The 26,687-nt window shown below is 63.5% G+C and overlaps 1 protein-coding gene across 7 annotated transcripts; it reads right to left on the reverse strand.

Annotated features, from left to right (window-relative positions):
- Positions 1-208: 208 nt before the first annotated feature.
- On the reverse strand, positions 209-26,362 carry IGF2 (insulin like growth factor 2). Of its 7 annotated transcripts, none has more exons than XM_068976093.1 (6): positions 26,278-26,330; positions 10,292-10,724; positions 9,572-9,736; positions 4,757-4,919; positions 2,814-2,962; positions 209-2,509 (listed from the first exon to the last, which is right to left on the reverse strand). In XM_068976093.1, exons 3-6 carry the CDS (start codon positions 9,731-9,733, stop codon positions 2,276-2,278), a joined length of 708 nt encoding a protein of 235 aa, XP_068832194.1. In that variant the 5' UTR covers positions 9,734-9,736; positions 10,292-10,724; positions 26,278-26,330; the 3' UTR covers positions 209-2,275. The 7 variants fall into 7 exon arrangements, with proteins under 7 accessions (XP_068832194.1, XP_068832196.1, XP_068832199.1 ...); XM_068976095.1 differs by lacking the exons at positions 9,572-9,736; positions 10,292-10,724 and adding exons at positions 16,789-17,008; positions 18,144-18,387 and having other exon boundaries at positions 26,278-26,309; XM_068976098.1 differs by lacking the exons at positions 9,572-9,736; positions 10,292-10,724 and adding an exon at positions 16,789-17,008 and having other exon boundaries at positions 26,278-26,344.
- Between the last annotated feature and the right edge of the window lie 325 nt (positions 26,363-26,687).

The following is a 26,687-nucleotide window of genomic DNA, read 5'->3' on the forward strand; positions in this document are numbered from 1 at the left end:
AGATGCCCCAGGAGTAATTAAAGAGGGGAGATAGATCAATTGGCGTCAATTTGGGTTCTGATTCCCGTCTGTAACTCTGCAAGTGCCTCGCCGTTCCTTCCCCCCGAACGTTTCTCTCCGAAATCTTGCTGGACCACTTCCTGCCTCGGAATGTCCCCCCACCCAGCCCCCACTGCCCCCCACCCACCCCGCCATCCTCCAGACTTCCCACACTCCCCGTCACCTTTGCCAGCCTCCGGGGGGGGGGCCCTCATTTCTGAGAGGCTTCCCCAGGAGGCTGGCAAAGATGATCCCTAGGTGTGCTCGGGGGAGAGGGCTCCCCAGATCTTGCAGGAGCACACCCAGGGGGTCAGGCCACGTGGTAGGGCTCGTCTCGCTTAGCTGCAGCCATCTCCTGCCTGGCCAAACCGTTCCTCGCTCTGCACGATGGTCGGTGCGTGGGTGCCCCTGGGGTCTGGGGGCACCCAGGACTTACATTCTGTGGGCTGTGGGGTCAGGACAGGTGCCGAGAAGAGGTGGGGATCATCCTCTTCTCGGAAAGATGGAACCACCTGCCTGAGCCCGAGACACACCTTCCCACCATGGCGCGTCCCAGGGGACCAGAGGGGAGCACGGAACAGGAAAACCTCATCGCGGGGCAGCTCAAGAGAATAATTTGGGATGGAATTCGGTCTCAGCTGCACAAGGCTGGACACAGGTGTCCCTAGAGAGTGTGTGTGTGTGTGTGTGTGTGTGTGTGCGCGTGCGTGCGTGCATGGATGCATGTGAGGCTATGTGGGTGCGTGTGTATGCGTGGATGTGTGTGTGTGGGTGTGTGTGTGCGTGCATGGATGCATGTGAGGCTATGTGTGTGTGTGCGTGGATGTGCGTGTGTGTGTGCGTGCATGGATGCATGTGAGGCTATGTGTGTGTGTGCGTGGATGTGCGTGTGTGTGTGTGTGTGCGTGCGTGCATGGATGCATGTGAGGCTATGTGAGTGCGTGTGTGTGTGCATGGATGTGTGTGTGGGTGGGTGTGTGCATGGGTGTGTGTGTGCGTGCATGGATGCATGTGAGGCTATGTGGGGGTGTGTGTGTGCGTGCATGGATGCATGTGAGGCTATGTGGGTGTGTGTGTGTGTGCGTGCATGGATGCATGTGAGACTGTGGGTGCGTGTGTGTGCATGGATGTGTGTGTGTGCGTGGATGTGTGTGTGTGCATGGATGTGTGTGTGCGTGGATGTGTGTGTGTGTGGGTGTGTGTGTGCGTGCATGGATGCATGTGAGGGTATGTGGGTGCGTGTGTGTGCATGGATGTGTGTGTGCGTGGATGTGTGTGTGTGCATGGATGTGTGTGTGCGTGGATGTGTATGTGTGTGGGTGTGTGTGTGCGTGCATGGATGCATGTGAGGCTATGTGGGTGCGTGTGCGTGCATGGATGTGTGTATGTGTGTGTGTGTGTATGCAGGGTTGCATGTGCTTTCCAAGGTACGGATTGTGATGTCAGATTTTGGAGTGTGGGGGTGTTTTGCCAATTCGATTCTACCTGCGCGATTCGGGGTTTCTGCTCCGCGCTCCCCTCCTCTGGTCTCACAGCGTCCCCTCACTGCTCTGTAGGGTCCCAGTGATGGAAGCTTGGAGGAGGAGCAGGTTGGGGTCTTTGGTGTCACACTGCCAGTGCCCGGGGAGGGCCTGGCAAGGGGGGCGGAGATGGCTGGCCAGCAGGGACAAGCCTACCTGGAAATTTGGTCCCTTCCTTTCTCTTAGATGATTAGATCAAAGCCAATTTAAGTCCAGATCCAAAGGGAACGAGAAGGAAGGGGGGGGGGCCGAATTCTTTTATTTTGCCAATTGTTTTTAAGCCAATTTATTTTTAGTATTTTTTTCAGCCAATTGATTTTTTTTTTTTTTAAGAAGTTTTTGGAAAGCTAGTTTGCTTTTCTGGTGTTGCTAAAAAGCCAATTCATTTCAAGGGGGCTGATTGAGGGGTTTATGATTGCAATTTTGGTTGTATAATTTGGGGGTAATTTGGGGGGTGATAATTTGGGGGGATATTTAAAGCCAATTGGTTTTGTACATTTTTAGAGATGTTGTTCTGATCCCCTCGGCCAGATGGAGGGGGCCGAGGGGGACTTGCCTGACGTGGGGAGGTTGGGGCACAGAGGCCGGGTCAGGGGAGCCCGCAGACAGGACGGTACAGGGATTTCAGAGAGAGACCTAGTGGGGCGGTCCCGGTCAGGAGGACGGCGCGAGGTAGATGGTGTCACTTGGCAGAATTACGACACTTTGGCTCACTTCTAATCGCTGGATGCCTCGGAAGAGGCGCCCCCGTGGGTGGCAGGGTCCTGGGTAGGCAGGGCGATCAGCGGACGGTGACTCTTGGCCTCTCTGAGCGCCTCCAGCTCCTTGGCGAGCGTGCGACCCCGGCGTGCTCGCAGGAAAGCGGGCAGGCCCCTGCGCAGGCGCTGGGTGGACTGCTTCCAGGTGTCATATTGGAAGAACTTGCCCACGGGGTATGCTGTGAAGTCGTCCTGGGAGAGGAAGAGTGAGTCAGGGGCTGCCCAGGCCCCGGGGAACACGGCGGGGCAACGCCTAAGCTGCCCCGGGTGCCCCAGGTGTGATGGCAGCTGTGACAGGCCAGTGCCCACCCGCGCTGCTGGCCAGCGCCCCCAGTGGGCAGAGTGGCAGAGTGTAAAGGACTCCCTGGCTGCCCTCTCAGCTCAGCAGCTGGCTGTGCCCTGGTCCCCTGGCTCCAAGGTGACAGCCCCACGGGGCTGCAGAGGGAGAGGGGAGGGTCCCCCTCGGGGCTGGGCTGGAGCTGGGGGGCTGTCTTACCGGAAGCACGGTCGTAGAGGCAGACACATCCCTCTCGGACTTGGCGGGGGCGGCACAGTAGGTCTCCAGCAGGGCCAGGTCGCAGCTTCGGAAGCAACACTCTTCCACGATGCCACGGCTGCGTCGGTTTATGCGGCTGGATGGTCGGCCTGGCGGTCCCCCAGGGAGGAAGGGCAGGACAGGTCAATGCCCGCACCTGGCAGAGGCGGGGGTCCTCGGCCAGCCCCCCCGCCCCCACCCTTGGGACGGGACACCCGGTGGCCCTGCAGGCACAGCCAGCCGCAGCCCGGAGTGGAGGAAGGAAGCGAGAGGCGGGCCCAGAAAGGACAGAGGTGACAGTGAGCGTGAGTGACCAGAGCCAGCCCCTGGCGTCCTGTGCCTCCTCCTCGAACGTCAGGTGGGCCCCGGCCCCGCGTCCCGGGACCCCGGGGTCCCGGCCCGAAGGCCGGCTGGGACCCAGGTGCCACCCCGGAGCCAACCAGGAGCCTGGGTGCCCGTGGCCCTAGAGACGCCACCGCTGAGACCGGCAGGGATGGGAGGAAGAAGGGGAAGACGGGAGGAGAGGAGTGAGGAGCTGCACAGACCACGCCCTCCTTTCTTCCCGCCCTCCCCTCCCCCCACCGCGGGCTCCAGACTCGGCCACGCGAAGTCCCCGCCTTCCTTCCGCCGTCCGTGGAGGGGGGGGCGGGAAGGGAGCCCCCAGTAAGGGGTCCGGCTGCAGGGCCAAAAGGGCTGGGGGGCTCAGCCCAGCCCACCCGTCAGGGAGGCAAGCCTGGTGCCAGGGCCGGCCAGCGCTAGGCGCTGCGGTGCCACTTCCTGCCCCCAAGGGTGGCAGAGAGAGAGGCCACGGGAGAAGCCAGGGCAAGCAGGGGCCTCGGAAGCGCGGAGAAGCGGGTGTGCTTTTCAGAGCGAAGCGCTGGCATGCCAAGACGGGCGTTTCGGGCCCATTTCAGAGGGTGGGTAAGTAAAGGCTGTGGAGGAAGGTGCCTCGTGGGCGTGGTGGGCCGGGTTCGAGCCTCACGGCCCTCGCCCGGCTGTCCCAGCAGTGTCCCGCCCCAACCCCCGCGGCCCGGAGAGGCATCTGGCTGAGCCCAGGGAGCGCACGTGCCCCACCCTGAGGGCCAGGCTGCCCCTGCTCCCCCATCTCCCCTGGAAACCACGTGGACACTCTCCCTACTCTCCTGACAGTAAAGAACCGGAGGCCCAGACTACGGGGGGTGAGGGCAAGAGCCCACGCTGAAGGAGAGGTCACTTCCATCGGGGACACGCCCTGCTGCACGGGGCCGCAGGGCGGAGGCGGGCAGAGGGGTCCGTGTGCCCAGCCAGGCGTCCCCGGTCCGAAACCATGAGAACCAGCCAAAACGCTCAGGCCAGCAGGCAGGCGGCTGCACCACGAGCCGCCCTCAAGTGTGGGTCCCGCCCAGGCCCCGAGCCCTCTGCCTCCCACCAGGGCAGCGGGCCCCCCTCGTGGATGGAGCCACGCGCCCCCCAGCACGCACACTCACACCCCCAGTGACAAGTGCTTTTATTCTTAATGGCATTCAACCCATTTGATTCCATCTCAAATCTAAGAGTCCACAGATACGTGCCCATCGCCAAGACGTGGACAAAAGGTGCGGGAAGCCAGTGCCCACAGCTGCCCGTGGGCAGGTCAGGGAGAAGCTGGAGGGGAAGGGTTGTCTGCGCCCCCCACCACACCGGAACTGGGCCTTCAGCCCCCTCCACACCCCACCCGCACTTGCGGCTTCAGGTCTGGCCACTTGTGGACACACCTGTCCATTCTCCCTTGACTGTGAGTCGTGTGGCTAGAAGCCTGGGCCCAGTCCCCCGAGCCAGGGAGGCTGGAGGGCCTGCAGAGGCGACTGAGGACCGTGAGGAGGACCCCAGCATCTACACGGGGCCTGCTGCGCCCACCCCTCCCCTGGCCCCAGGGAGCTACTCACTGAAGTAGAAGCCGCGGTCCCCACAGACAAACTGGAGGGTGTCCACCAGCTCCCCGCCGCACAGAGTCTCGCTGGGGCGGTAAGCAGCATAGCAGCACGAGGCGAAGGCCAAGAAGGCAAGAAGCACCAGCATCGACTTTCCTGCTGTGATCCCCATTGATGTCTGCGGGAGAGACAGAGGTGTGAGCCCACCACCCCGCCCAGGGCCGGCCCGCCCTCCGGCAGGCCCCCGGATGGCTCAGCCAGGACGTGCCGGCTGCTCCCTTTGGGACCCTAAGCCCAGCCACCTTCTAAGTCCAAGCCCAGTTGCAGACTTAAAGCCTGGCTTTCTCCTTAATCTTAATTGCTTTAATTACAGGAACAACAAGAGCTTTCTCTGTTGAGGCTGGTGGGATGCAGAAATCACCCCACGAGGAGGGAAGGGGTGGGGGCGGAGCCTCTCTGATGGGCCCCAAGTGCTGGTCAGTACCTTCACGTGGGGATCACTGTTCCCCTCGTATTATTGCCGAGGCCTGGCCACACCCAGAGCGGCAAGGGCCAGTGCTGGACACTGGACCTGGCCTCCATCCTATGAAGTCATGGGGGCGGGGCCAGCACAAGGCAGTGGCCACTTCTTGAGCCTCCCTGAACCAGCCAAGATGGCAGAGGGCCCCACCCCAGCACAGAACATGTGCACCCCAGAGGCGTAGCCGGGCAAGGGCGCCAGGAGGACCAGCCTCCCTCCCAACGCGACGGCGGGGGGTCCCGGCCCCACGCCTCTCCCTCCCAGACGGCCTTTCCCAACTTCTCGGCCTGCTGGTGAGCAAAGGTCAAGGGTCTGGTGGTTGGCACAGGGTGCCAGCCATGCTCCCGGGAGCCTCGTTCTCCGGCGTCTCTTAGTCCCTGGACCCCAGTCTTCCCTGGGGTCCCCAAAACACACATGAAAACCAAAAGCGTTCTTTCCAGGCCTTGCATCGCACTCCCAATGGCCAAGGGCCTCAAAGTCCTTCCAGGAACACCAGAGCCGCTCCCCTCTTGGGATGCCAAACCCCAATCGGAGAGCTGAAGAGAGCAGGTCAGGCCCCACCCCACCCCGGGGCGGGGGGGACCAGACACCAGGTTCCCTCAGGGCCCATCTGGGGCAAGAGATGCACCTCAGGACACACCCCCTCTCCAGGCTTCGAGGCTGAAGACTGGGGTAAATAGGCCCCGTAAAAGGGAAGGATCTTGGCTTCCCTTTAGACACAGCAGCCACTTCCGCCTCTGCAAAAGGTGGAAGCCCCCCAGGCAGGCATTCCCAGCCTGTCCTCGGCAGGCCCAGCTCCAAGCCCCTTCTGGGAGGACAGTCACGGCCCGGCGCCCCTCAGCCGTGGCACCCTGGGCTACTCAAGCAAGGGCCCGGGTGGGCTGCCCACATGTGTCCGTCCCAGACACTGCACCCAGTGAACACACGGGCGCTGAGCCGCACACGACTTCCCAGCCTGGAGCAAGGTTGTTGCCTGTTGGAATTTTGGTGCAATAAATCGTGTAGGAAATGAGAGGACTGAGGAGGAAACTCAGTCGCGCTTAAGCTCCTGACGAGCAGGGGCCAGCTCCATGGAAGATCTAAACGGCCACCTCGCCCACCACCCCTCGCTGGACGAAACCCCAGCCTGCTTCCCCGCTGCCCCACGGCCGCCCCCTCCAAATTCTGAAAACAAATTTGGCCAGCTAGGAATTCCTGCTGTCCGAGCGGCAACTCCATCTTTCTGCAAGCCCAGCCACTTGGTGTGGGGTCCAGTCCAGGACACCAGCGGAGAGCCGAGACTGGACAGGAGGCAGGCAGCCACGCAGGCCAGGTGAGCCAGTGGGCAGAGGAGGGGTGGGGGGCAGAGGCAGAGAGGAGGGGTGGGGGGCTGAGTGAGGCGCGGCGGGCGGGAGCCAAGCGGGCTGCGGCGGGCGGGAGCCGCAGCGCAGCGGGGTCCTGGCTCCAGAGCCGCTGTTACCTGCAGCTGGACAGGAGGCTCGCTGGGGCTGGAGGAGGATGAGGAGGAGGAGGAGTCTGGAAGGCTGCCTCCGAGGAGAAGCTAATGTCCAGTTTGCAGGCTGGTCAGTGCCTCAGCTTTTATGTCTGGGCCGGCTCCTCCCAGCCCCGGCTCCACCCTGCCCCCACCCCGCTCCCAGCTGACCACTCCCCCCGCCCCCTTCGCTCCCGCCCCCTCCGTCCTCCCAGCCAGCCCCTCCTCTCCTGCACCCCCAACCGCTAGCCCTAGCGTCTCTTAGCAAAGTACCAGGGCGGGGGAGGGGGGCTCCTCCTGCACCCCCAGCCCATCTCGGCACAAGGAAATGGGGGGGGGCGGTTCCGGAGGGGGCTGCTTTCCACCTCCTTGTATGGAAACTTCCATCTGCCCACGGGGGCAGGGGCAGTTACCCTCTCCGGACGGTCCATTCCGGGCCCCTCTGAGCTCTGGACCAGCCCCCCTCCACCCAGATTCCTGGTTGGAAATGTCGGGGACCGGGAGAGGGAGGCGGTGGGGGGGGGCGCGGAGGGAATGTGGCGTCTGGCAGGACTCTCTTGCCAACTCGGCCCCCCTCGCTCCATCCTGGCCCCGCCCACCCAGTTTTCCTCTCTCGGTCTTGCTGGCAACGAGTCAACATACCAGGGTGGGTTTCTGAGATTTGCGCCCCTTCTCATTACACGGCCGCCGCCCCCCCCCACCCCCCGCCCACGCCCGCCTTTGCCCTCGCACGGCACAAATCACAAACTTTCAGTAACAGCCCCCTGCACCCGCAAGGCGACCAGGAAGTCGGCGTGCACAGAGCTCACACCTCCCCCGGCGCTCCCCAAGTCCCTCCCCCGCCCCCCACCCCTCGCCCCTTCCTCCGCGGCGCGAGGGAGAGCGCGGGGTTCGCCCCGGGGGACGCGACCGCCAGCACCCCAGCCCCGTCTGCCCGGGCCCCGCCGCCCCGCCGGGCCCGGCCCGCACGCCGCTTACCTGGAAGCCGGCACCGGAGCCGCCCACCTTCCTGCTGCGTATTGCAAACCGAACAGCGGGCGAAGGCCCTCCTGCCGGACACTCCTCTGCCAGCGCCGCTCTGACCGAGTCGCGGGGGCCGAATGTGCGACGGGGCAGAACGGGGGGATGGCTTTTTTTGGGGGGGGGGGAAATTTTGTCTGATTCTTTAGGGAGGACGGGCTGTCTGCGGGCCGGGGCGGGCCAGATGTTGTACTTTTAGGGGGGGAAAGGGTATCGGGAAATGAGGTCAGCTGTTGTATCAAGGACAGAGAGGGGCAGAGATAGTGAGAGAGACAGGGTGAACGTGAAAAGGGGGGGCCGAAGAGAGGGCGAGAGGGAGAGAGGACAGCGAGAGGCGGGCAGGCTCACAGCGGGAGAGAGCAGCGGAGAGAGAAACAGAAAGCGTATAATTAATCCACTTTGGGACGGCGAAGGCGAGAGGGCGGGCGTGGAAGGGGAGGGAGTTGGAGGCAAGGAGCTGGGGGGGACGGGAGGGAGCGAAGGGAAGGCTGCGGAAGAAGACAGGGGGCCGGGACCAGAGGCCGGAGAGGGGCCGGGGAGCGCAGAGAAGCCGAGGAAAGGGCGCAACGTCGGGGGCCGGGGAAGGTGCTGAGGGGGGCGGAGCGGAGGCGTCACCCGGGCCGCGGGCGCCCAGCTCGGCTTGGGCCGACGGAGCCCTCGGCCGTCGCGAGCCCGGGCCTCGGGGGGGGGGTGGCGGTGGCGGCGCCGGGGCCGCTCGGGACGCAGCGAGGAGGGGGAGCGGCCGGGCTGCGCGCCGGGGGAGGGCCGGGGGGAGCGCGGGGGATGGCAACGCCGGCGGCCTGCGAGCCGGACTGCCTGCGGGGGGGGCCGCCTCCTCGGGCGAAGCGGGACGGGCGCTGAGGTAGACGAAGAGGAGGCGGCGGGGAATCCGCAGGCCGGCGGAGCGCGGCCCCGCCGACGGCGCCCGAGATGGGGGTCAGCAGCGTAGCGGACGGCGTCGACGCGGGGCCGCCAGCCGGGTGGAGGCGCTGGCGGGCGAGGGCCAGGAGGCGAGGGCGGCCGGAAGGGGGGGGCCGGGGGCCTGCCTGGCTTCACGCAGCTCCGCCGGAGAGCAGGCGAACTCTGGGCGCCAACGCCCGGCTCTTATAGTCGAGCCACCCGCGGCTCGGCGCCCGCTCGGGCCCCGCTGGCCGAGTGCCCGCGCCAATGGGCGCTCGAGGGGTCCTCGCCCCGCCCCCGAACCGCCTCTGCAACTCGAGCCAAGGGGGGGCCAGGCTTGGGGTCCCGGGGGGCAGCGGTGAGGGGGGGGCTGTGGGGTGCGCGGGGACGAGATTGGAGTGGGGGCAGGGATCCTCAGAGTTCGAAAGAAATCTAGAATCACTCTTCTAAAGTGTTTGGGGGCCCTGTCTCAGGTTCCGGGGTGCCAGAGTCCCGACACAGTACACGGGGGACCCGGGACGACCAGGGTGGGCGGCGTCACATGCCCTAGCGACGGCCGGATCCCCGCGCCCCACCGAGGGGCTAGGCGGCGAGGGTGCCCTGTGTGTGCGGGCCCAGGTGGCGGGTCCCCGAGTCCCGCCGGGGACCTGCTGGGGAAGTGGGGAGTCTCTGGGCGCGGGCGAGGCGCGCAGCCTCCACCTGCCCGAGCAGGCGCAGCACCTCGAGCTGCAGCCGGAGCCCGAGCGCCCCCCGGTGCCGCACGGGAACCGGGGAGGAGCCTCGGCGGACGCCAGGTGCGGAACGTGGAGAGGGTCAGCCGGGCCAGGCCCGAATCTGGGCCAGGCATGGGGCCGGCCCGGGCTGCGCCTGTGTGCCAGGGGCGAGACGAGCAGGGCGGGAAACGTCGTTCAAATCCTACCTGAATGGCCGAGCTCACCGGGGTGCGTCTAAGCAGCTCGCCTTTGGGGCCCACCCAAAATATCCGGATAATGGTTCCCCCGTCCTCTATGCGTTGGACTTGCGTAGATTCGGGTTCAGCCCCGGGGGCCACCACGGTCATTTGAGGGTCTGGGGAAACCATCTCCTAGAGGGTTTGGACGATGTAAGAAGCCGGTGTGATTTTTTTCTTTTTACCAAGTCAAAACCACGCACGAGTCCCCGCGCCCCGCCCGCCCCAGGAGCCCCGACCACGCGCGCCTCTCCAAGGGGAAGGGGCTGCAGGCGGCGGAAGCCAGAGGCCGGCTCGCCCCCTCGCTCCGCCATCAATCACGTCTCCCGCGCTCGGCGCGCGCCTACCCGAGTCCTCCGCCGGGCGGCTGGAGGCGCCCGGGCGGCTGGAGGCGCCGCGCCGCCTGAGCGGGGGTGCGCCTCTCCTCCGCGTCCCTCCTGTGCCCTGCGCCCTGCCGGCCCCGCTTGGAGGTCGCCGAGGCGCTTAACCCCCGTTGTGATCTTTGCACAGAGCAAAGGAAAGCGGCGCGGGTCTCCGGGGCTCGACCCAGCGCGCAGGGCGGCCGAGGGGCTGGCCCGCCGCACGGCTCCCGCGCCCCATGCCGGTGTCTCCAGCAGCCGCTCGGGACAGCGGGACGGCGGCGGGTGGGTTTGGGAGCCAGGCCCGGACGCGAGGCGGCGGGGAGCTCACCGCGAGGCTGGAGGCCGAAGGCTGCGTCCGCGGGCGCGGAGGAGTCGAGGCAGCGAGCGAGCGATCTGCGGCGGGCGGTAGGCGCGCTGAAGGTGAGCGAGACCCCGGGGCAGTGCCCAGCGTCCGGGGGCAACGCCCAGTCCGTTGGAAGACCCGGGGACAATGCCCAAATTTGGGGGAAACTGGGGGCAATGCCCAGTCGTTCTGGACGCGGGAGAAGCCCTGCCTACGTCCTGGCGGACAAGCTGCCCGACCGAATGTGTGTGAGGAGGACGAGAGAAACTTCCCGCATCCAAGGAGCTCCGGGGACTTCGTAGCAGACGCGGAGAGGCCCAGAACCGGTGCCCGCGGGGTGCGGGGGCCGCGGAAGCTGCAGAGACCGCGCTGGGGCCGGGAGCAATGCCCAACTGCCGGGAACGCAGTGCGGAGCCGCCTGGTTTGCAAGGAAGAGAACGAAGGTCCTGAAGTGGGGACCCAAAGGAGGGTGCGTCGGGGTGAGGAGCTGTGATTAGTGACTAAATTCGAGACTCCAGAAAAAGAGCCCGAGTCTGGGGGCCGGGGAGGCCGCTCCGTGCAGCCGGGGGACAGGGGAGCCGAGTCTACCCTGTGAGGACCCAGGCATGCAGGTCAGCAGGCTCGTGGGGCGGCCCCATTTGTAGGGCAGTAGGTCTGCGGATGACCATGACCGGAGCAAAATCCTCAGTGTGGAACTTGGGAGGTTCCAAAAGGGCAAAGGGTCTAAAATTCGGGGAAGAAAACCAGTGGGTGGGCCTTGGGAATCCAGGTGCAGTGGAGAGGAGTGGAGAGTCATTTCCAAGACAGAGATTCAGGTCAGTGGACGCCTGCAGCGCCCGAGGAGAATAACTTCCATAATTGTGGCTTCTGGAAAAATTCTCAATGTCCTTGAGAGACTCAAGAAACACAATCTAAATTTGGGGCAACCTAGGGTGTGATCAGTACATTTGGAGAAGGCAGAAAATCAATGTCTTTTTAATATTTTAATTTTTAAATTGGTTTCGATTAGTTTATTTTTGGTGAACAGGAAAAAAAAATATTTTCCTGGGCACTGTCTGCATTTGGGGACCCCCCTAGGAAGCATTGGCCCAAGTGTGGGGGATCCATGGAAATTGTTCAGTAGAGACTGATATCTAAATTTCAGGGAACCTGGTTAATAGCAAGGAGTCTTATAGGATGCAGGCCTAGGATACCTGAGATTTCCAGGACCTGGGGGTATTTTTTGGTATCTGGGCAATTTCATTTTGGGAGGCCTGTGGAAAATTGCCTAAATTTAGGAGTTAGGGTAAGGATCATAAAATCAGGGGACCCATAAATCAGTGCTCAAAAAAGTTCAGTTGTTTTGTGGAGAAGGGGCAAAAAGTCTCAGTTTATTTTGGAGGGCTAGCAGGCAGCATCGCAATCCGGAGGCCCCAGAAAATAATTTTTGAATCTGGGGCTCCAAAGGAGTCTTTCAAAGTCCCCAGGAGAACACAGGGTCAATATCGAAGTTTTAGGGGGAAACGATTAAGAATTCCTAGGTGGTGGGGCCTGGTGGTCTACAGCAGATGGGCAGTGTCTGAGACCCAGGAAGTGTTGACTGGGTTTGGGGTGACTCAGTGAGTGCCTGGAGAAATGCTCTGGACCCGAGAAATAGTGCCTTTCTGTGACACTGAATGTGTTTGGGGAGCTTAGAGAGGGTGATGCCTAATATTGAGAGCCCAGGGTGTCCAAACAGAGGGCACCGGGAAAAGGTCCAGTATCGGTTGGTCTGGAATTTGGGATCAGTTCTGAATTTTAGGAAACCCGGATTCTTGTCAGTAAGCTCGTGGGGCCCAGGGAATTTTTTAATATTCAGAATGTTATGAGGCGGAGAAAATATTCAGAATATTTGGTTACTGGGTCACTCAAAAGAGCTTGGTAAAACAAGATATAGGCTCTGTGCAAGGGTTTGTTTTGTGCTTGGTTTGACCCCGGGGACCTGAGAGAGACGTGATTTGGGGGGACCGGCCTGACCCATGGTCACAACTGAGCACACCTCGGATAAGTGCTGTGTGTGTTTGGGGGGCCTGGGTAACAGCGTCTAAATTTCAAGGAACCTGATTAGTGGCAGGAAGCTTGGAGAGCCCCAGAAATGAGTGCCCCATGTCTTTATGACCCACCAAAAAAATTGCTCGGTGAGTTTTGGGGACCAGAAACCATCTTCTCAATTTGGTGGAACTCAGGAAATGAGAGCACACACTGTTTATGATTCAAATAGAGGGCCACTGTGCTTTGGGTTTAATGCGTAAATTTTGGTGAGGCACAGGCAGCAGCATTCCAACTCTGAGGGTCCTGGGGAAACTGCTCCGTCTGTTGTGAGGGGGTGGCAGGGGTGAGGGGACCTGGGATTCTTTACCTAAAATTTAGATAACCTAGTTTGGGGCCAATACATTTGTAGAACTCAGCAGATTATGTCCTAAACTCTAATGAAGCGGGGGAACAGGGCTTTGGCAAGGGGGAGCCGGGACAGGGGCAGTAAGCTTGGGAGCCCCTGTCGACCAAAATTATGGAGACACAGGAAAAGAGTCCTCTTCTTTGGGAAAGATGCCTTAATGCCAAAAAAACACCCGGTTCATCCTGGGGAGTCAGCCTGAGCCCAGGACCTGGAGTTAATGTTTAAATTTTTCTGAATAGGGTTTGGCACTGTGTAACTCTGTAGAACCTGGGGGTGGGGGTGGGATGGGGGGAACTGTTAAACTGTTAAGAGCCTGGGTGGGAGAAAACACTCAGTAAGTTTGGGGACCCAGGCCTTAGTGTAAACCTGGAAAAGCCAGTAGGGGCTTATGTGTTTTCAGGTCCCCAGAAATTAATGTCCAAAAAAAAAAAAAAAAAATCCTGTTACTTGGAGAAATGCTGAATGTATTGGGAGGGGTCAGGGAGGAAACCTTAAATTTGAATAAGCCCAGAAAAAATAAAATAAAATAACGCCTGCCGTCAGCAGGAGCGGGAGATGCCGCTCGGTGGTCTGGGACCCTGGGGATGGAGAGCTTCGTTTGCGAGGCTGAGCTCCAAGCCAGGGAAGCACCGCGCCGCTGCGGATCCGCCGCCCCGGGGACTCGCGCGGAGCGGGGGCGCCCTCCCCGGGGATCGCGGCGCGGGTTGCACGCGGCGGCGGCGGCGACGGCGGCTCCCTGGGACGCCCGCCGCCCGGCGGGGCTGGCACGTCGCTTCTCCCGATTTTGCCTCCTGGCCCCTGACAGCGCTTCCGTGCGGCAGCGCGTCGGGTGGAAGGGAGGCAGCCCGGGGCGGCGGGGGAGCGCCGGGGCGCTGCTCCCTGGCGTTCCGGGGGGCTCTGGGCTCCCTGCTCGGCTGCCTCCGAGGAGGCCCGCGGGCTCCCCGCCGCCGCTGCGCCCCACGCGCTCCGCTCTGCGAGCCTAGGCGAAGCCGCGGCCCGGCGACCGCCGCGGGCAGGCTCGTCCCCGGCTCGGTTTGGGGGGCCCCGGAGCACCCCCGGCGGCCGTCCCCGCTCGCCCCCGGCGCTCCGCGAGCGCCGTCCGGGCCTTCTCGGGCCCCTCGACGAAGGCGAACCCAATTTTGGCTTGATAACGCGGGAGAGTTGAAGCCCTAGGGAAGAGGAAGAGAATGGGGGCGCGGGGGGGCGCGGGGAGACAGGAATGATGGTGGTTGGGGTCGGGGTCTCCTTTCGTTTTCTCTAAGAGAACGTTCACCGCAAGCCTCCCTCTCCCGGCTGTGAAAGTCGAGTTCCTTAAGACAAGAGTGCTGAACCCTACCCAGCCCCACCACACTGGTGGGAACCGGATCACCCCTTTGGAATTAGGCAGTGTTGCGGGTGGGGGGCGGCCACCCCCTGCGCATCTGTGGGTTGAGGGTGTTGCCAGCAAGGGGGTGCTGCTGGGGGCAGCAGGGTGATGGGGTCTCAGGGCCAGCACACCAGCCATCACCTGCCCCCACGGTCACCCCACAAAGGGGCCCCAGCTAGAAAGGAGGCGCCTCAAAACCTGACCCTCTGGGGAGGCAGGGGTTAATGCCCTTGGACAGGTGTGGGGACTGGGCAGGGCTGAGGCAGCCCTTTCAGAGGAGTTTGGCAAGATGGGGAGGACCCCCCCACACACACCATGAAGAAAGCAGCCCACTTCCCACCCGGAGCCCGAGGCACGTGGGGAATGTTCCCCCTTCAAATTCCAGTCCACGTCAATCACCCCGTGTCCATTCCAAGAACATCTGGCCTGTCTCCCCCACCCACCACTGCCCCGCCCCCTCCCCACCAGCCCTCTGCAGTCCCCAGGCCCTGCCGGTCAGGCCTGTGCCTATAGAAGGGAGGGCAAGAAGGGGGCCTCCCAGGGAAGCCTGGGAGGGTGGCTCCCCAGTATGTGGCAGTTGTCATTTGGGGATGAGGAGTGTTTTTAGTGTCTGTCTGCAGACCTCAGATCCCTGGGACCCCAGAGCGGATTTCAAGTCCTGGGTGAGGGTCTCCACTTCCCTCGCCCTGCTCGCGGCTTCCCACCTCTCCTCCAGGCCTGCTTCCCAGGCTGGGGACCGCAGGGGGGCCGAGGTAAGGCCTGTGCCAGTCGGGCTTTCTGGGCATCTTCCTGCCGGTGTGGGGGGGGGGCCCTTTGGGGACCCTTCCCTGCCTTCAGTCCTGAACAGGCGCCAGCCCTGGAGAAGCTGCGGCCCAGTGCTGGGAGACACGTGCCTGGACCTTGGAGGTAGGAGGCCACCCTGGGGTGCTGGGCCGGCCTCGGGCCAGGAGGGGGCACAGAGGCACTTCCTCCTTGTGCAGGCCTGCAGGCTGAGCCCTCGCCTTATTTAGTCACAAGTGCGGCTAAAGGGGTAGGGTTGTTGGGGGCAGATCCCGGTCACCGTGGGGCTCAGAAAGGGCACTGGCCATCCCCAGCCCGGACCAGCCGCCCAGGTCGCCCCAACTTCTAGTCCCCCACCACAGTAGGAAGGGCACAGCCCTGGTATGTTGTGGGGCTGGGGGTTCCCCCAGCACAGGGCTTGGCTGGTGGAAACTTTGGCCCCAAGCACCATCACCTGCCCCTCCCTCCAGCTCTGCAGCAGCCCTGGTTTGCGCCGCCCCCCTCCCCAGCCATGTGCCAGCCATATTCCAAAAGGACAGTCACCCCGAAGACTCAGACTCACCCCAGGAAGCCCAGCCCCGCACCCCGACCTGGCTCCAGGCTCCGGCTCGGCAGCGGCTCCCTGCTCCCGCTCGCCCTGCAGCCTGCCTTCCCTTTCCCCGCTTCCTTCCCCGGCTCTGGCTCCAAGCTGGCCGCTCCCCACCTCCCTGGGACCAAGCCCAGCATTTTACAAACCCGGCCTATTCTCCAGGAGTCCCCTGAGCGCCCCCTCCCTCAGCCCCCACAGGGCGCCCGGGCGCTGCCCGGGTGAAGACCCTGCCCTGGATGTCAGAGGGGTGCGCCTGCTCCCAGCAGCAAGGCTGGAAGCCCGGGGACCCAGGCCCCAGCCAGACAGAAGGCCAGGACCCGACGGCAGCACCAGTCACCCAAGGCCCCAGGCACCGCCAGCCCCTGACCAATGGACCATCGTCGGCTGTAGGAGTGTGGGGCACCCGGCCCCCAAGCTGCAAGGACCCAGGCGTGACCGCTGTTGTACCAATTTATGTAGTGTCTGAACTAAGGACATCTTTGAAAAACATTCTCGGTTTCTCTCTCTCTTTCTCTCCGGTGGGCAAATCGGCCTGCAAGGGGGCACCTGCTGGGTCCCCCACAGCAAGCCCTGAAGAGTGACCTCTGTGGCTTCGGGGTCAGGACCGGGAACACAGCCCCCTCTCCTCCGCTTCCGGAGACCCTGGATCAAGCCCGCTCTGGGGCAGCTCAGCCTGTTGCCCCCACCCCGGCTCCATCCAGCGGTGTCAGAGGAGGCTCTGGCCGCCCCCCAGCCTTTCCACTGTCCCCCTCCGTTCCCCCAGCCGGCAGCCTCTCTCATTACCTCGCACAGTAACCAACCACCCTGTGACTGTCCCCCTACTTTGACAGATGGGGACACAGAGAGGTCAAACCACCCATGTGAGGCCCCACAGCAGTGGCCCAGGGCAGGGAGGGCCGGGTCTGGCATGCCCAGCTGAGCCCAGCTTCCCGGGGCCTCCCAGGATCCCCCCTCAACTTGCTGGAGATCTCTGCACGCTCCTTCCTCCAGCTCTGCCCTCACCAGTCACCCTTGACTCTCCCCTGGGCGGCCCGCTCCCCCTTCCTCTGCCCTACCAGGAGCACGCCTCTGAGGACCACTCGGCCCAGGCAGCAGGGGGCCTGCCCTGCCTGCAGCTGAGCCCCCGGGAGCTGACCACCGGAACCCAGATTCCTGCTGTGTCACCCTGATATGACCCTAGCCCCCTGGAGGCCCCACTCCTTGGGAAAGGGGTGATGGCCACAGGAACTGCCCGAGGGGGCTCTGAGCCCCGGAGGATAGCAGGCCCCTGTCCAGAGCCTGTGCCACTGACTGGGCACGCGGTCCTGCCTGGGAGCGTCTGGAGCACTCACCTCTGCGGGCTGGGGCCACGGGCCTCAGTTCTGAGCAGGTGGGGATTGAGGGCCACGGGTCACAGCAGCTGACTTCCCGGGCTGGGGTTTCTGGCCTGCTGCGGGCTCTGGCCGGGGGGCAGCCTGGGCAAAGGGCTGACCTGGCCTGGGTGTGGGGCCCTGGGGCTGGGAGCCAAAGGCCACCTCCTCGTCCTCAAGGTGAACAGTGACTCTTCGTCCCCTGGGGGAGAGAGGGGTGTTCTTAAGATGGTGTCTTTTAAAACAAATCCACACGTGCACACACCCAGCCAGGGCCCTGGCCCCTGCCCCTCCACTGGCTGTCAGGTGGAGAGGCCCTCGGGTCACCTTGTCAGGGTTTGGGTGACGGCTCCCCTGCCTGTCCCTCTGGCCACCCAGCTCTGCCTTTTCTGAAGAAGGGAGGAAGAGAAGTGTCCACAGTTCCCCAGAGCTGGACTTCCCCATGGGCAGGCCTGCAGAGGTGCCCACGGACCCGTCCATGGGACAGGCTGCCCCGCCCTGTGGCGGACTTCTGCCTGAGCTTGGGGGCTAGTGGCTGCACACAGAGCCTGCCTCCTCTGCCCCAGCACATCCCCACCTTGAACGGAAGCAAGGAGGGAGCCAGGCACACACAGCTCTGCCATGGGGAGGCAGCTGAGGGTGGTGGGAGACTGTGCTTCTGTGGGGAAGTGAACCCCTTCCCCACAAACGCCACACGGGGAATCTGGGTGGAGGGGAGGCACACTCCATGCACAAAACAAGAATGACCCAGGGCAGGGGAGGCTGGGGGGGGGGCAGGGCAACTGGCACACTGTCAGGAACGTTCCTCTTTAGATCCCGCTCTGGGGCCTCAAGGGGCAGCGCCCCTTCATCGTCCTTCTCACCATCCTTTCCAATTACATGGTGGGATTCTCTGGGGGAAGGGGTGGTGTAGGGAGTGAGGACAGAGGGAAGCTTTACTTTTTACGTGGTATGAAAATAACTCCCAAACCCCCGGGCCTCAGCGCCCCTGCAGTGTCTCTGGTTGGGATCCGGTAAGGCGGGTCGCAGCCAGAGGGAACCTCTCACACAGGAAAATTCTTTTACTTTTCCAACAGCAGCTGTGCCCTCAAGCTGAAGACAGTGGCCTTATGCTCCAGCCCACCCCTCCCATTTTGCCAGCTCAGAGAAGGAAAGTGTATTTTCCATGCAAAAGGCCCTGTGGCTCTGGGCAGCTGCCCTGAAGGGCTCCCTCCCCACCTGTCCTGTCTGCTCCAAAGTGGAAGCTCGCTAGAGTCCTCTGGCAGCGCAAGCCCTCCCCCTCCTGTTAACTGCCCCCAGCCCCCTACCCCTGAGCACTCAGAAGGCAGCCTTCTTACCACCTAGAGGGGAACGTGCGGGGGAGGGACGCCCAGGCGCCTGCGCTCTAATTGCTGCGTTGTTGCTGAAGCTCCCTGGGGTGGTGGATAAAGAGGACCGGGATGTCGCTGGTGCCCCAGGCTCTCTGCTGGAACTGGCGGGCGCGCTGGCTGGGCCAATAGTAGCAGTCGCTGCCAAGGCAGGGGGTGCTCAGACCCTCCAGCAGGCTTGACTGGGAGGCAAAGGAGGGGGATGAGACTGAGGCTGGAGAGACAGTGAAGGGCATTTTTAGAGCATGCATTGTAATGGCCCCCAGAAGAAGAGCCTCTCCACCACGGAGCACCTGCCCAAATGCCAGCGGAACCTAGAGTGTGCCCCTCACCTCGTTCCCACCCCACGCCGTTCCCCAAACCCCTCCAAATTTAGGTAGAATTGTGCCAACTTGGTGGTGCTGGGCCTGCTGGAGCAGCCGGCTCTGGCCCCTTCCCACGTGAAGGCATGGCGCATCAGAGGGTGGAGACTTGGCCCACCCTTAGCCTGGCAGAAAGGCGTTAGTGGGCATGGGCATTAGCCAGAAGTACTCGCTGCCAGCTGGGAGGTGGGGCTCTGCGGAGGGGGGTTGAGGGTGGGCGGGGCCTCCGTTGACTGACACTTGGCAATCACCGGGCATGCCAGTGGGCGTGGCATGGGTAAAATGGGGGCGGGGCATCTTGGGGAAAAATCAGGGTTCCAGAACAGTCAGAAAAATCTTTCCTCAGGTGCTCCCAATGCAGCTGCAACACAGGGCGGCCAGGTTCGTCCTTCTTCCAGAGACAGGGGGCTCACCTGGGGCCTTTCTCTCTCCCCTGGTGGCATCTGACGCCACCCCCTCCACACCCCATAGGTGGGGTGCGAGACACCGAGGGTGCTGCAGCAAGCGGCAGGTGGCAGGTGGCCAGCAACACCTCCTGCTCACAGGCACCCCTGGGAGGGATGACTGGGGTCCACGGCCTTCTGAGCTTGGCCAGAACTCCAGCTGAGCCTGGAACCCAGAAATGTCAACAGCTGAGTGAAGGCCCAGGCGGCCTGGACCAAGTCTCACTGGGAACTTAAACCTCCTCTCTGAGCCTTCAGGTGGAGCAGGAGGCACAACCAAGGTGTCCTCGGAGGCGACGATGTGTGTGGCTCCCCACAGATCGCGGTCCCCAGCCTCCCTGTGCCCCCGACTGCCAGGCTGTGCTGGCGTTTAACTCTCTCCTCTCCCTTCATCTTTCAAGCCCTCGTCTGAACTTCCTTCTTAGCTGGAGCGATAGGTCATCTGCTGAGAGGACAGGGCTTTCAGTGGGGAAGAGAGTCAGACTTGGCTGGGGGAGCGGGGGGGACTCAGATCTGGTGGAAGTGTCCTAAACAAGACGCAAAAGTCCCAGAGCCATACCATCCTCTGGGAGGAGGGCAGGTGGGCGTCTCCCTGGGCTCTTGGGCGGGTGAGGAACGCAAGGGTACCAGAGGTCCTGAGTCAGGCCCATCATACACAGAGGGGAGTCAGTGTGTGAAGTGCCCATTTTTTAGGGGTGAAGCAGTCACTTGCTCATGCCACCCTGGCCCTGTCTGGGGACTCTGTGGCTTAGAGTTTTCACAGCCTGTGCCACACGCCCCCGCCCCGTGGTGTCTGCTGCAAGACGCCCAGATGTCCCAGGGGAGCTGCTTGCAGATCCATATGGGAAGCCTTAGCTGGGGCTCCCCACGCCTAAGGTAGGGCCAGCGAGGGGAAAAGGCTGACCCCATGCCAGATACTGAGGCTGCATGCGAGGCCCACCAAAAGGGGAATCCTCGAATTGAGAAGGTGGGGGCTTCCCCGGTGGTCCAGGGGCTAAGACTTCACCTTCCAGTGCAGGGCTTGTGGGTTCAGTCCCTGGTCAGGGGAACTAAGACCTCATATGCCTCAAGGCCAAAAGACCAAAAGCATTAGACAGAAGCAATATTGTAACAAATTCAATAAAGACAAAAAGGAAGCAAGAAGGTGGGCAGCTAAGGGGCTGAAAGGGAAGAAGCATCTCAAACCCACAGATCAAACTCCTGGCAATGTGGGAGTCCCCACCTCTAAACCAATGCACTGGGTCTGAGCCCTGCCCCGAGTCCAGACCTCTGTTTCTGGCACAGCCCCAGAGGGGACCACACCCATACAGGGCAGTTTACTCCATCAGAACCTTGAGCCCCAGAGTGTTCAAGCAAAGAAAGGGGCTCCGGGTGGGGAGGCCCCACGGGGGACTGACCAGAGCTTGGTGCCACTGAGGCAAGACTGGAGGCAAAGCGGCTATGAGGGTTGTGACCTTGAGCTTGACCTATTTACCATCTATGGTGGGACCACAAGGCCTACGGGGAGACAGTGAAGTGGGACGGAAGAGGCACATTTGGGGTGCAGGGGACACCTCACGACAGAAACTTCATTGCTCCACTGTCTCTTAGGCCTGGGAGGGGGCTACCCCGGCCTGGGGTTCTGGTCAGATCCTGTTTATGCAGGAGAGACTTGAAAGGCTCTCAGAAATCATTCCCTTCTGCAAGTTGCCTCCATTTGGCTGCTTAAGTGGCCTCATGCTGACACCTCGTGGCCACTTTTAGAATTACAGCGCAAGCCCGAAAGGTCTTGAGGGGTGACTTGGGGCACCCTGGGAAGGGGGCTGGGGGGCAAACCAGTAACATTCTTCCCACAAGAGAGAGGCCCCCTGCACTGTTGGGGTTCAGGTGGGCCTTGCACCGTTGCACTCAGATCTGAGGCTTTCATCAGGGCCCCGCCCTGGCGTTACAGAATCGATGGTGGAGGGAGGTCCTGAGGGTTCCCCAACCCCAAGGGTGTGGCAAGGTGGGTGACCCAAGCGGCTGAGCCCGGGACGCCTTCCTGAAACATCCACTGTGTTCTGGGAATTAGAGAAAACTGCATTGTGTTTATACCTGAATACAATCAGATAGATATAGATAGATATAAGATAGGTATCTGATACCCAGCCCGCCCCCAGCCGCGTCCTCAGGCAGGGTCCCCGAAACCAGCGCGGGGGGCGGCAGTGGGGGGCTGACTCTGGCGTCTGACTCCCGCTCCCTGAACTGCTTTCCAAACCTGACCCAAGCCTGACACCTCGCGGCCACATCGAGAGATGCAACCACAGCCTTATTAGAAAGCACCTGGCTTTTCTAGAAATCGATATTGCCAGGAGGCTAACAGAGGAGCCGCTTCACCAAACCCAAGAGCAGGGGTAACAGAGCCCCCATCCTGACATCCTAACATCACTAAGTGTCCCAAGACCCCCGCACCGTCGGGAACCAGGTGACCCGGCCACCTCCATGCAGGCGGCCGGAGAGGCCAGGGTGAGGCCGCCCTGGGCCAAAGAGCAGGAGGACAGGGGGAGGACAGGGTGGCAGGGGGCCCAGAGGCTGCAGGGGCGAACCTGTCGCCCCCAGGCATCCGTGTCCCTCTGACCTCACAGGGTGATGTGCTGGTGCCTGGATGCCCATAGGTCGGAGCCCAGCCCAGTCCACCTACGGACACCTGTGTGTCATCGTTCATCATTACGCTGTCTCAGTGCGAAGGTACGTTTGCCCAGACTCCCCTGACCACACGGGCATTCTTTCCTGGGTGTCGGTAGCTGAGTCACTGCCAGGCTGGTCCTGGGACACCTGTCATCTCCTCCATCCCCTGCAGGTGAAACCTGCCACCTCAGAGGGCTCTGGAGTGTGGCGGGAGGGAGTCTGGCCCTGGCCTCTGAGCACACAGAAGTCTGGCCCAGGCACACAGGAGCCCCCAGGCCCCCTGGGACGCGCTCTCCTTCCCTCAACCAGCCCTCCACCTCATTTCAAGACATGTGGGCCCCGCAGGCCCCCGAGCCCTGGGTCTCTTCCCTTGGGGGGCTGGTCCGCCTGGCAGCCGCACCCACGGGGCACCCTGGGAGCCCTGGAGCCGGCTCCTTTGCCGTGGAAAGTGTGTCAGCTGCCTCTTGCCTCTGCTGCCTGGAGGAGCAGCGGGCCTGCGGAGCCCTGAGGCCCAGAGAGAGGGAGAAACCTGCTGGAGATGCAGAGTCTGGAGCCGCAGCACATGCCCTGCGTGGGCCGCCCGCCCTGGGCATGCGTTGCCCACACGCCCGGCCCACAGGCACCAACACGGCACGTGCTGGGGCTGAGGAGAACGTCTGAGGCCATGGCCTGTTCCACTGGGCGGGAGCCGAGGATGCGATTCAGAGGGCCTGCTGTCGCCACAGCAACAGGCCTGGGGGTCCCTCACTCACACGTGTCACCTCGCTGGACCCTCAGCCACAGCAGGGAGAATCTCCATGGGTTCCCTTTTGATGGATGAGGAAGCCAAGGCTCAGAGATGCTGAGTAACTGTGCCAAAACCACACAGTCAGAGCAAGGACTTAAGCCCAGCTTGCCTTGCTGGCCAGCTCTCACCCTTCAGTCCTCCTGGCCCCAGCACGGTGAGGGCTTCTGGGGAGCTGGGGCACCCGCAGGACTTGGCCCCCTGTGTCCTCCAGACCTCAACCTGGCCATCTTTGTGCCCAGACCTGGAGGACGGCATCTCTGCATGAACACAGCTCCCAGTTGGAGCCAGGGAAGGCAGGACCAGCTGTATGTGCCCCACGGCTATCCCTAGGTTTGGTCTGCACCCGCGGCAGTGAGAGCGAGCGTGGACTCGATCTTAAGGTCAAGGCGCCGGACTGGGGACATGGGACACCTCCTTCAGGAAGCCTCCCAGCCTGCCTGCTCTGCCTCCTCCGATCTGTGCGGCGGGAGGGCGGCACGCTGGACCTTCCGGTCTCCTGACTCCCTGCTAGCTCTTCTGCCACTGAGCCTGGCCTCTCTGCTTCTCTGTCCCCAAAGCAGGACCTGGGTCCAGGAAGCACCCCCAGCAGGCAGCCAAACACAGACCCGTCACCTAGGCCTCAAGGAGGGAGCCCGCCTTCCACCACCTCCCTCTCCCTGACACTGGAGGCCTTCCGTGGGCAGGTGAGCCGGAGACTCGGGGGGCGCTACAAAGGGCGGAGAAGGCCGGGGAGGCCATGAGGGCTGAGGGGGTCAAAGGAGACCGAGCGACCGCAGAGGGCGAAGGGGAGCAGTGGAGGCTGAGAGACCGTGGGGAACGTGGGGGCCACGGAGGGCCTCGGGGGTCGGGAGGCCAGGGAGACCCGGGCCGTGGGCTCAGGGCCTTGGGCTCAGCTGGGCCCCCACGTTCCCCTCCTCCCTGCCCTATTCTGACTGCCCACCGAGCCTCCTCTCGAGCCTGACCCCAGCTCAGGACCTGAGGCCCAGAGAGGGAAGGGGACTTCCAAGGTCCCGGGCAAGTGGGCCTCGGGTGTGGGGGGCAGGCAGGGTGCTCCGGGGGAGGCCGGGCTGGAACGGGGTCAAGCTCTGAAGTGAGGCCGGACTTTGAAGAAAGCCGTGTGCTTTGAGACGCAGTGTGAACAGCCCTGGGCTGCACGGCCACCTGGGGATGCCGGCTCTGTTTTCTAAAAACACAGATGGGCCGGGAAGGGGGTCAGAGTGAGGCGGGCGGAATGCGCCCCTCCCGCCGCCGCGAGGTTCCGATGGCTCAGCAGCCTTGGCCTTGAGGGTTGTGGAGGGTGGGCCCGCCCGGGGCTCGTGCGCTCTGGACCCCCAGGCTGGGGGCCTGGAGGCCCATCTTCGTCTCTGGCAAAGCACAGAGCTGGGCTCCACCAGGAACGGATGACCTAGGGTCTGAGCATCTCTGGGTGAGGGGGGCCTAGGAGGCCGCACCCACCTCTACCCCAACCCTGAGGGCCCAAGGGTGGCCCCAGGATCCCATATCTCAGCCTTGCGCCTTGGAGGGTGGGCACTGTGTGGTGAGAATCCCAGGCCCAGCTTCTGGGGGCCGCATCGGGGACCCCTCCATGGGCTGCCTGGGTCAGATCCCGGACAGCAGCAGATGGTACAGAGTGGGGCATCTGAGCCCCTGCGGGGAGGGGCCGGGGGACCGCCCGGGGGGAGGTGAGCTGAGGACCTGAGGCGTAGGGGCTGGCGCTTGCCTGCGGAGGGGGCCGTGGGGAGGGGCCTCCACCTTGCCACCCTGCGCTGAAGCCAGAAACCACAGCACCGAGGGAGGGGGCCCACCCCCCCCGCTTTTCTGTTGGCTCTCTCCACAGCTCCCGGACCCCTGGCCACCCCCTGCCCCCAACATCCTCTCTGAAACTGGCCTCTCTCTGCTCCCAGCACTGGGCAGCAGACGGACCTGGACATGAGAAAGAACCCTGACCCAGCTGGACCCCCCGCCCGTGGCCTCCTGGGCCCCGGTTCCTATCCTCAAAGCCCCTGTCTCGCGTGAGCCTCTGGCTCCAGGGGTCGAGGTGGCTACAAGCAGAGCAAGGGATGCTTTGACGGCGACAACCACCCCCTTGCCCCCAGCCTCAATTCCCCCAGGCCCAGGAGACTCTCAGCAGAGGCTGAGTTTGTTCAGCCGCGAAGAGGGCAGAGGGGGAGTTCACCCCCACAGCCTCCTGGCCCAGGTCTGATTCTGAAGCCAGAGGGTCAGACTCTCCTGGAGACACAGTCCAGAATGGTGGGGACCCGGCACCTTATCCAGCTGCTCCCCCAGAGAGCCTGGGCTCTAGAGGGGTGGCTTGACCAGGTGGGGTGAGGCTTCGGGCACCGTCTCTCCTTCCTAAGATTTGCGGCCTCCAGAGCCCCCGGGAGCCAGCCTGCTGGGCATCCCGCACAGCCCCTGCGTGCCTGCCCTTGGTAATGTAGGCGGCGGCAGGGGCAACAGACCCCTGCAGAGGGGACACCACTGGGACTGCCGCCCGCGCAAAGGAAGTGCCGCAAAAGTGAGGCTTTGGTGCCCTCTGCTGGTTCTACCTGCAAATTACCGCTCTGACTGCCCGCCTGCTGTGCACAGGGGCCCACCCTCCCAGGGTCAAGGGGGCTCCAAGGTGAGGACTCCCAGTCTAGCTGGACACAGACTCTGCTGGGGGCTCAGCCTGGGCTCTGCACGGGCCTTCTGGAGGACCTCAAGCCACCATATCCTGGTCTTTCTCCCTCTTCCCGGCCTGGCCCTCAGTAGGCACAGGGGCCCTCAAGGGCAGGGGCCCACCCCAGCATCCTCGGGTCCACCGGGGAACACAAGACAGCAAATATGCGCTGCCACCCGGAGAAGGCAGACACGGCCAGCTGTAGGTGCCAGGTCACTTGTGCCAGGCACGGACACAATCTGGGGTCTAGCCTGGAGGCCGCCACCCCAGCCAACGTCCTTAGTGGGTGGACAACAGGGGGCCTGACCCCAGCCTCCAGGTCCCCACCAGGAGCACAGGAGGAGCAGCCCCACCCCCGCCGTGCGTGGACAGTGCAATGCGGAACAGACACACGGAGTGAACCAGACGTGTGCGGGGGGGCCGCACTCGGTCCTTGGACCCCCCGTGGCCACACCAGGGTGACACACAGGGCTGGACACGGCGGGCGGCCACCGTCAGCCCCGCGGGCCAGTGAGGCCCAGCTCCCAAGGGCAGCCCAGGTCGGGCCTCCAGTTCCCAGAAGGGGCGGAGCCGGGGCCGGGGTGGGTGGCAGAGCCAAGGTCTGTGGGCCGGGCTGCCGCGGGGGGCGTGCGGGCTCCGGGAAGCAGGGGCGTCTGGGGTTCAGCGGTCAAGGGGCGCCGCACAGGAGATCCAGCCTGACCTTGTCCTGGCCCCAGGGGCCCAGGCGGCCACGGCAGCCACTTTTCCCTCCCTCTGGGACCTCGTCCCCGCCAGGGGTGTGGAGGGCCTCCAGCCCTCCTGCTCAAAACCACATCACCCAGGCCCAGGGGCTGGTGGAAGAGACTCGGGGGGGGTGGTCCCTGGTCTCAGGGCTGGGACGGGTCTCAGGAGGCGGCAGGGAGGCAGGCCCCTCCGGGGGACCGTGAACCACAGCCTGGCCCCCGTACACCCCTCCCGCAAGCCCCCAGCCCACGTCACCCAGGGCATCCTGCACCAGGGCATACTGGGACGGCCTCATGCACCCCGGGACCCTAAAGGCCTCCTTGCCCTCTCTACAGAGTCTGCTGGCACCAGAGGGGGAGGGGGAGCGTCCAGGTGGTCCCCAGGGTCTCACCGGCTGGCAGGGCCTTGAGGGCAGCCTGGCGATGACCAGCCCACTTCCCAGCCCCAGTTGCCCCCTGCCAGGCCGCTCCAGGCACCCACATACCTCAGCTCCTGCGGGGCACCCCTGCCCCAATCTGCACGCACAGGGCCACCTGCGTGAGCCTACGGGCAGATCACTGCTCATCCCAGCCCCCCGCCCCCTCCTCTTCCGGGTCCAGTGTCCGGCCGGCCACCTGCCTGCACAACCCTGGCCTTCCCCAAGGGGCGGGGCCTTCTGGAGGCCCTGGGGGGTGTTGATGTAGCCCTGAGGAGGGGTGACAGGGTGAGAGCCTTTGGGGTACACAGAGGACTGCCCCGCCAGCCGGGCACCAGGCTGGCATCTGAGTGGTCTGCAGCCACGGGAAGCCAGGTGCCCAGCCCCAGGCCCAGCCACCACAAGTCCCGGCCCGGGTGGCGCCTTCAGGAGAGGAGGAGATTGGTTTGGCCTGGCCAGCTGGCAGGCTGGCCAGACCT

This window comes from Capricornis sumatraensis, chromosome 8, assembly GCF_032405125.1.
Source record: "Capricornis sumatraensis isolate serow.1 chromosome 8, serow.2, whole genome shotgun sequence".
Classification (NCBI taxonomy): domain Eukaryota; kingdom Metazoa; phylum Chordata; class Mammalia; order Artiodactyla; family Bovidae; genus Capricornis; species Capricornis sumatraensis.

Excerpts from the sequence above, each read along its gene's own strand:
- IGF2 (XM_068976093.1), bottom strand. The coding sequence starts at position 9,733 with ATGGTTTCCCCAGACCCTCAAATGACCGTGGTGGCCCCCGGGGCTGAA. Across the intron at positions 2,963-4,756 it reads GGACCGCGGCTTCTACTTCA|GCCGACCATCCAGCCGCATA; the intron begins GTGAGTAGCTCC and ends GGGGACCGCCAG. Across the intron at positions 2,510-2,813 it reads CCTCTACGACCGTGCTTCCG|GACGACTTCACAGCATACCC; the intron begins GTAAGACAGCCC and ends TTCCTCTCCCAG.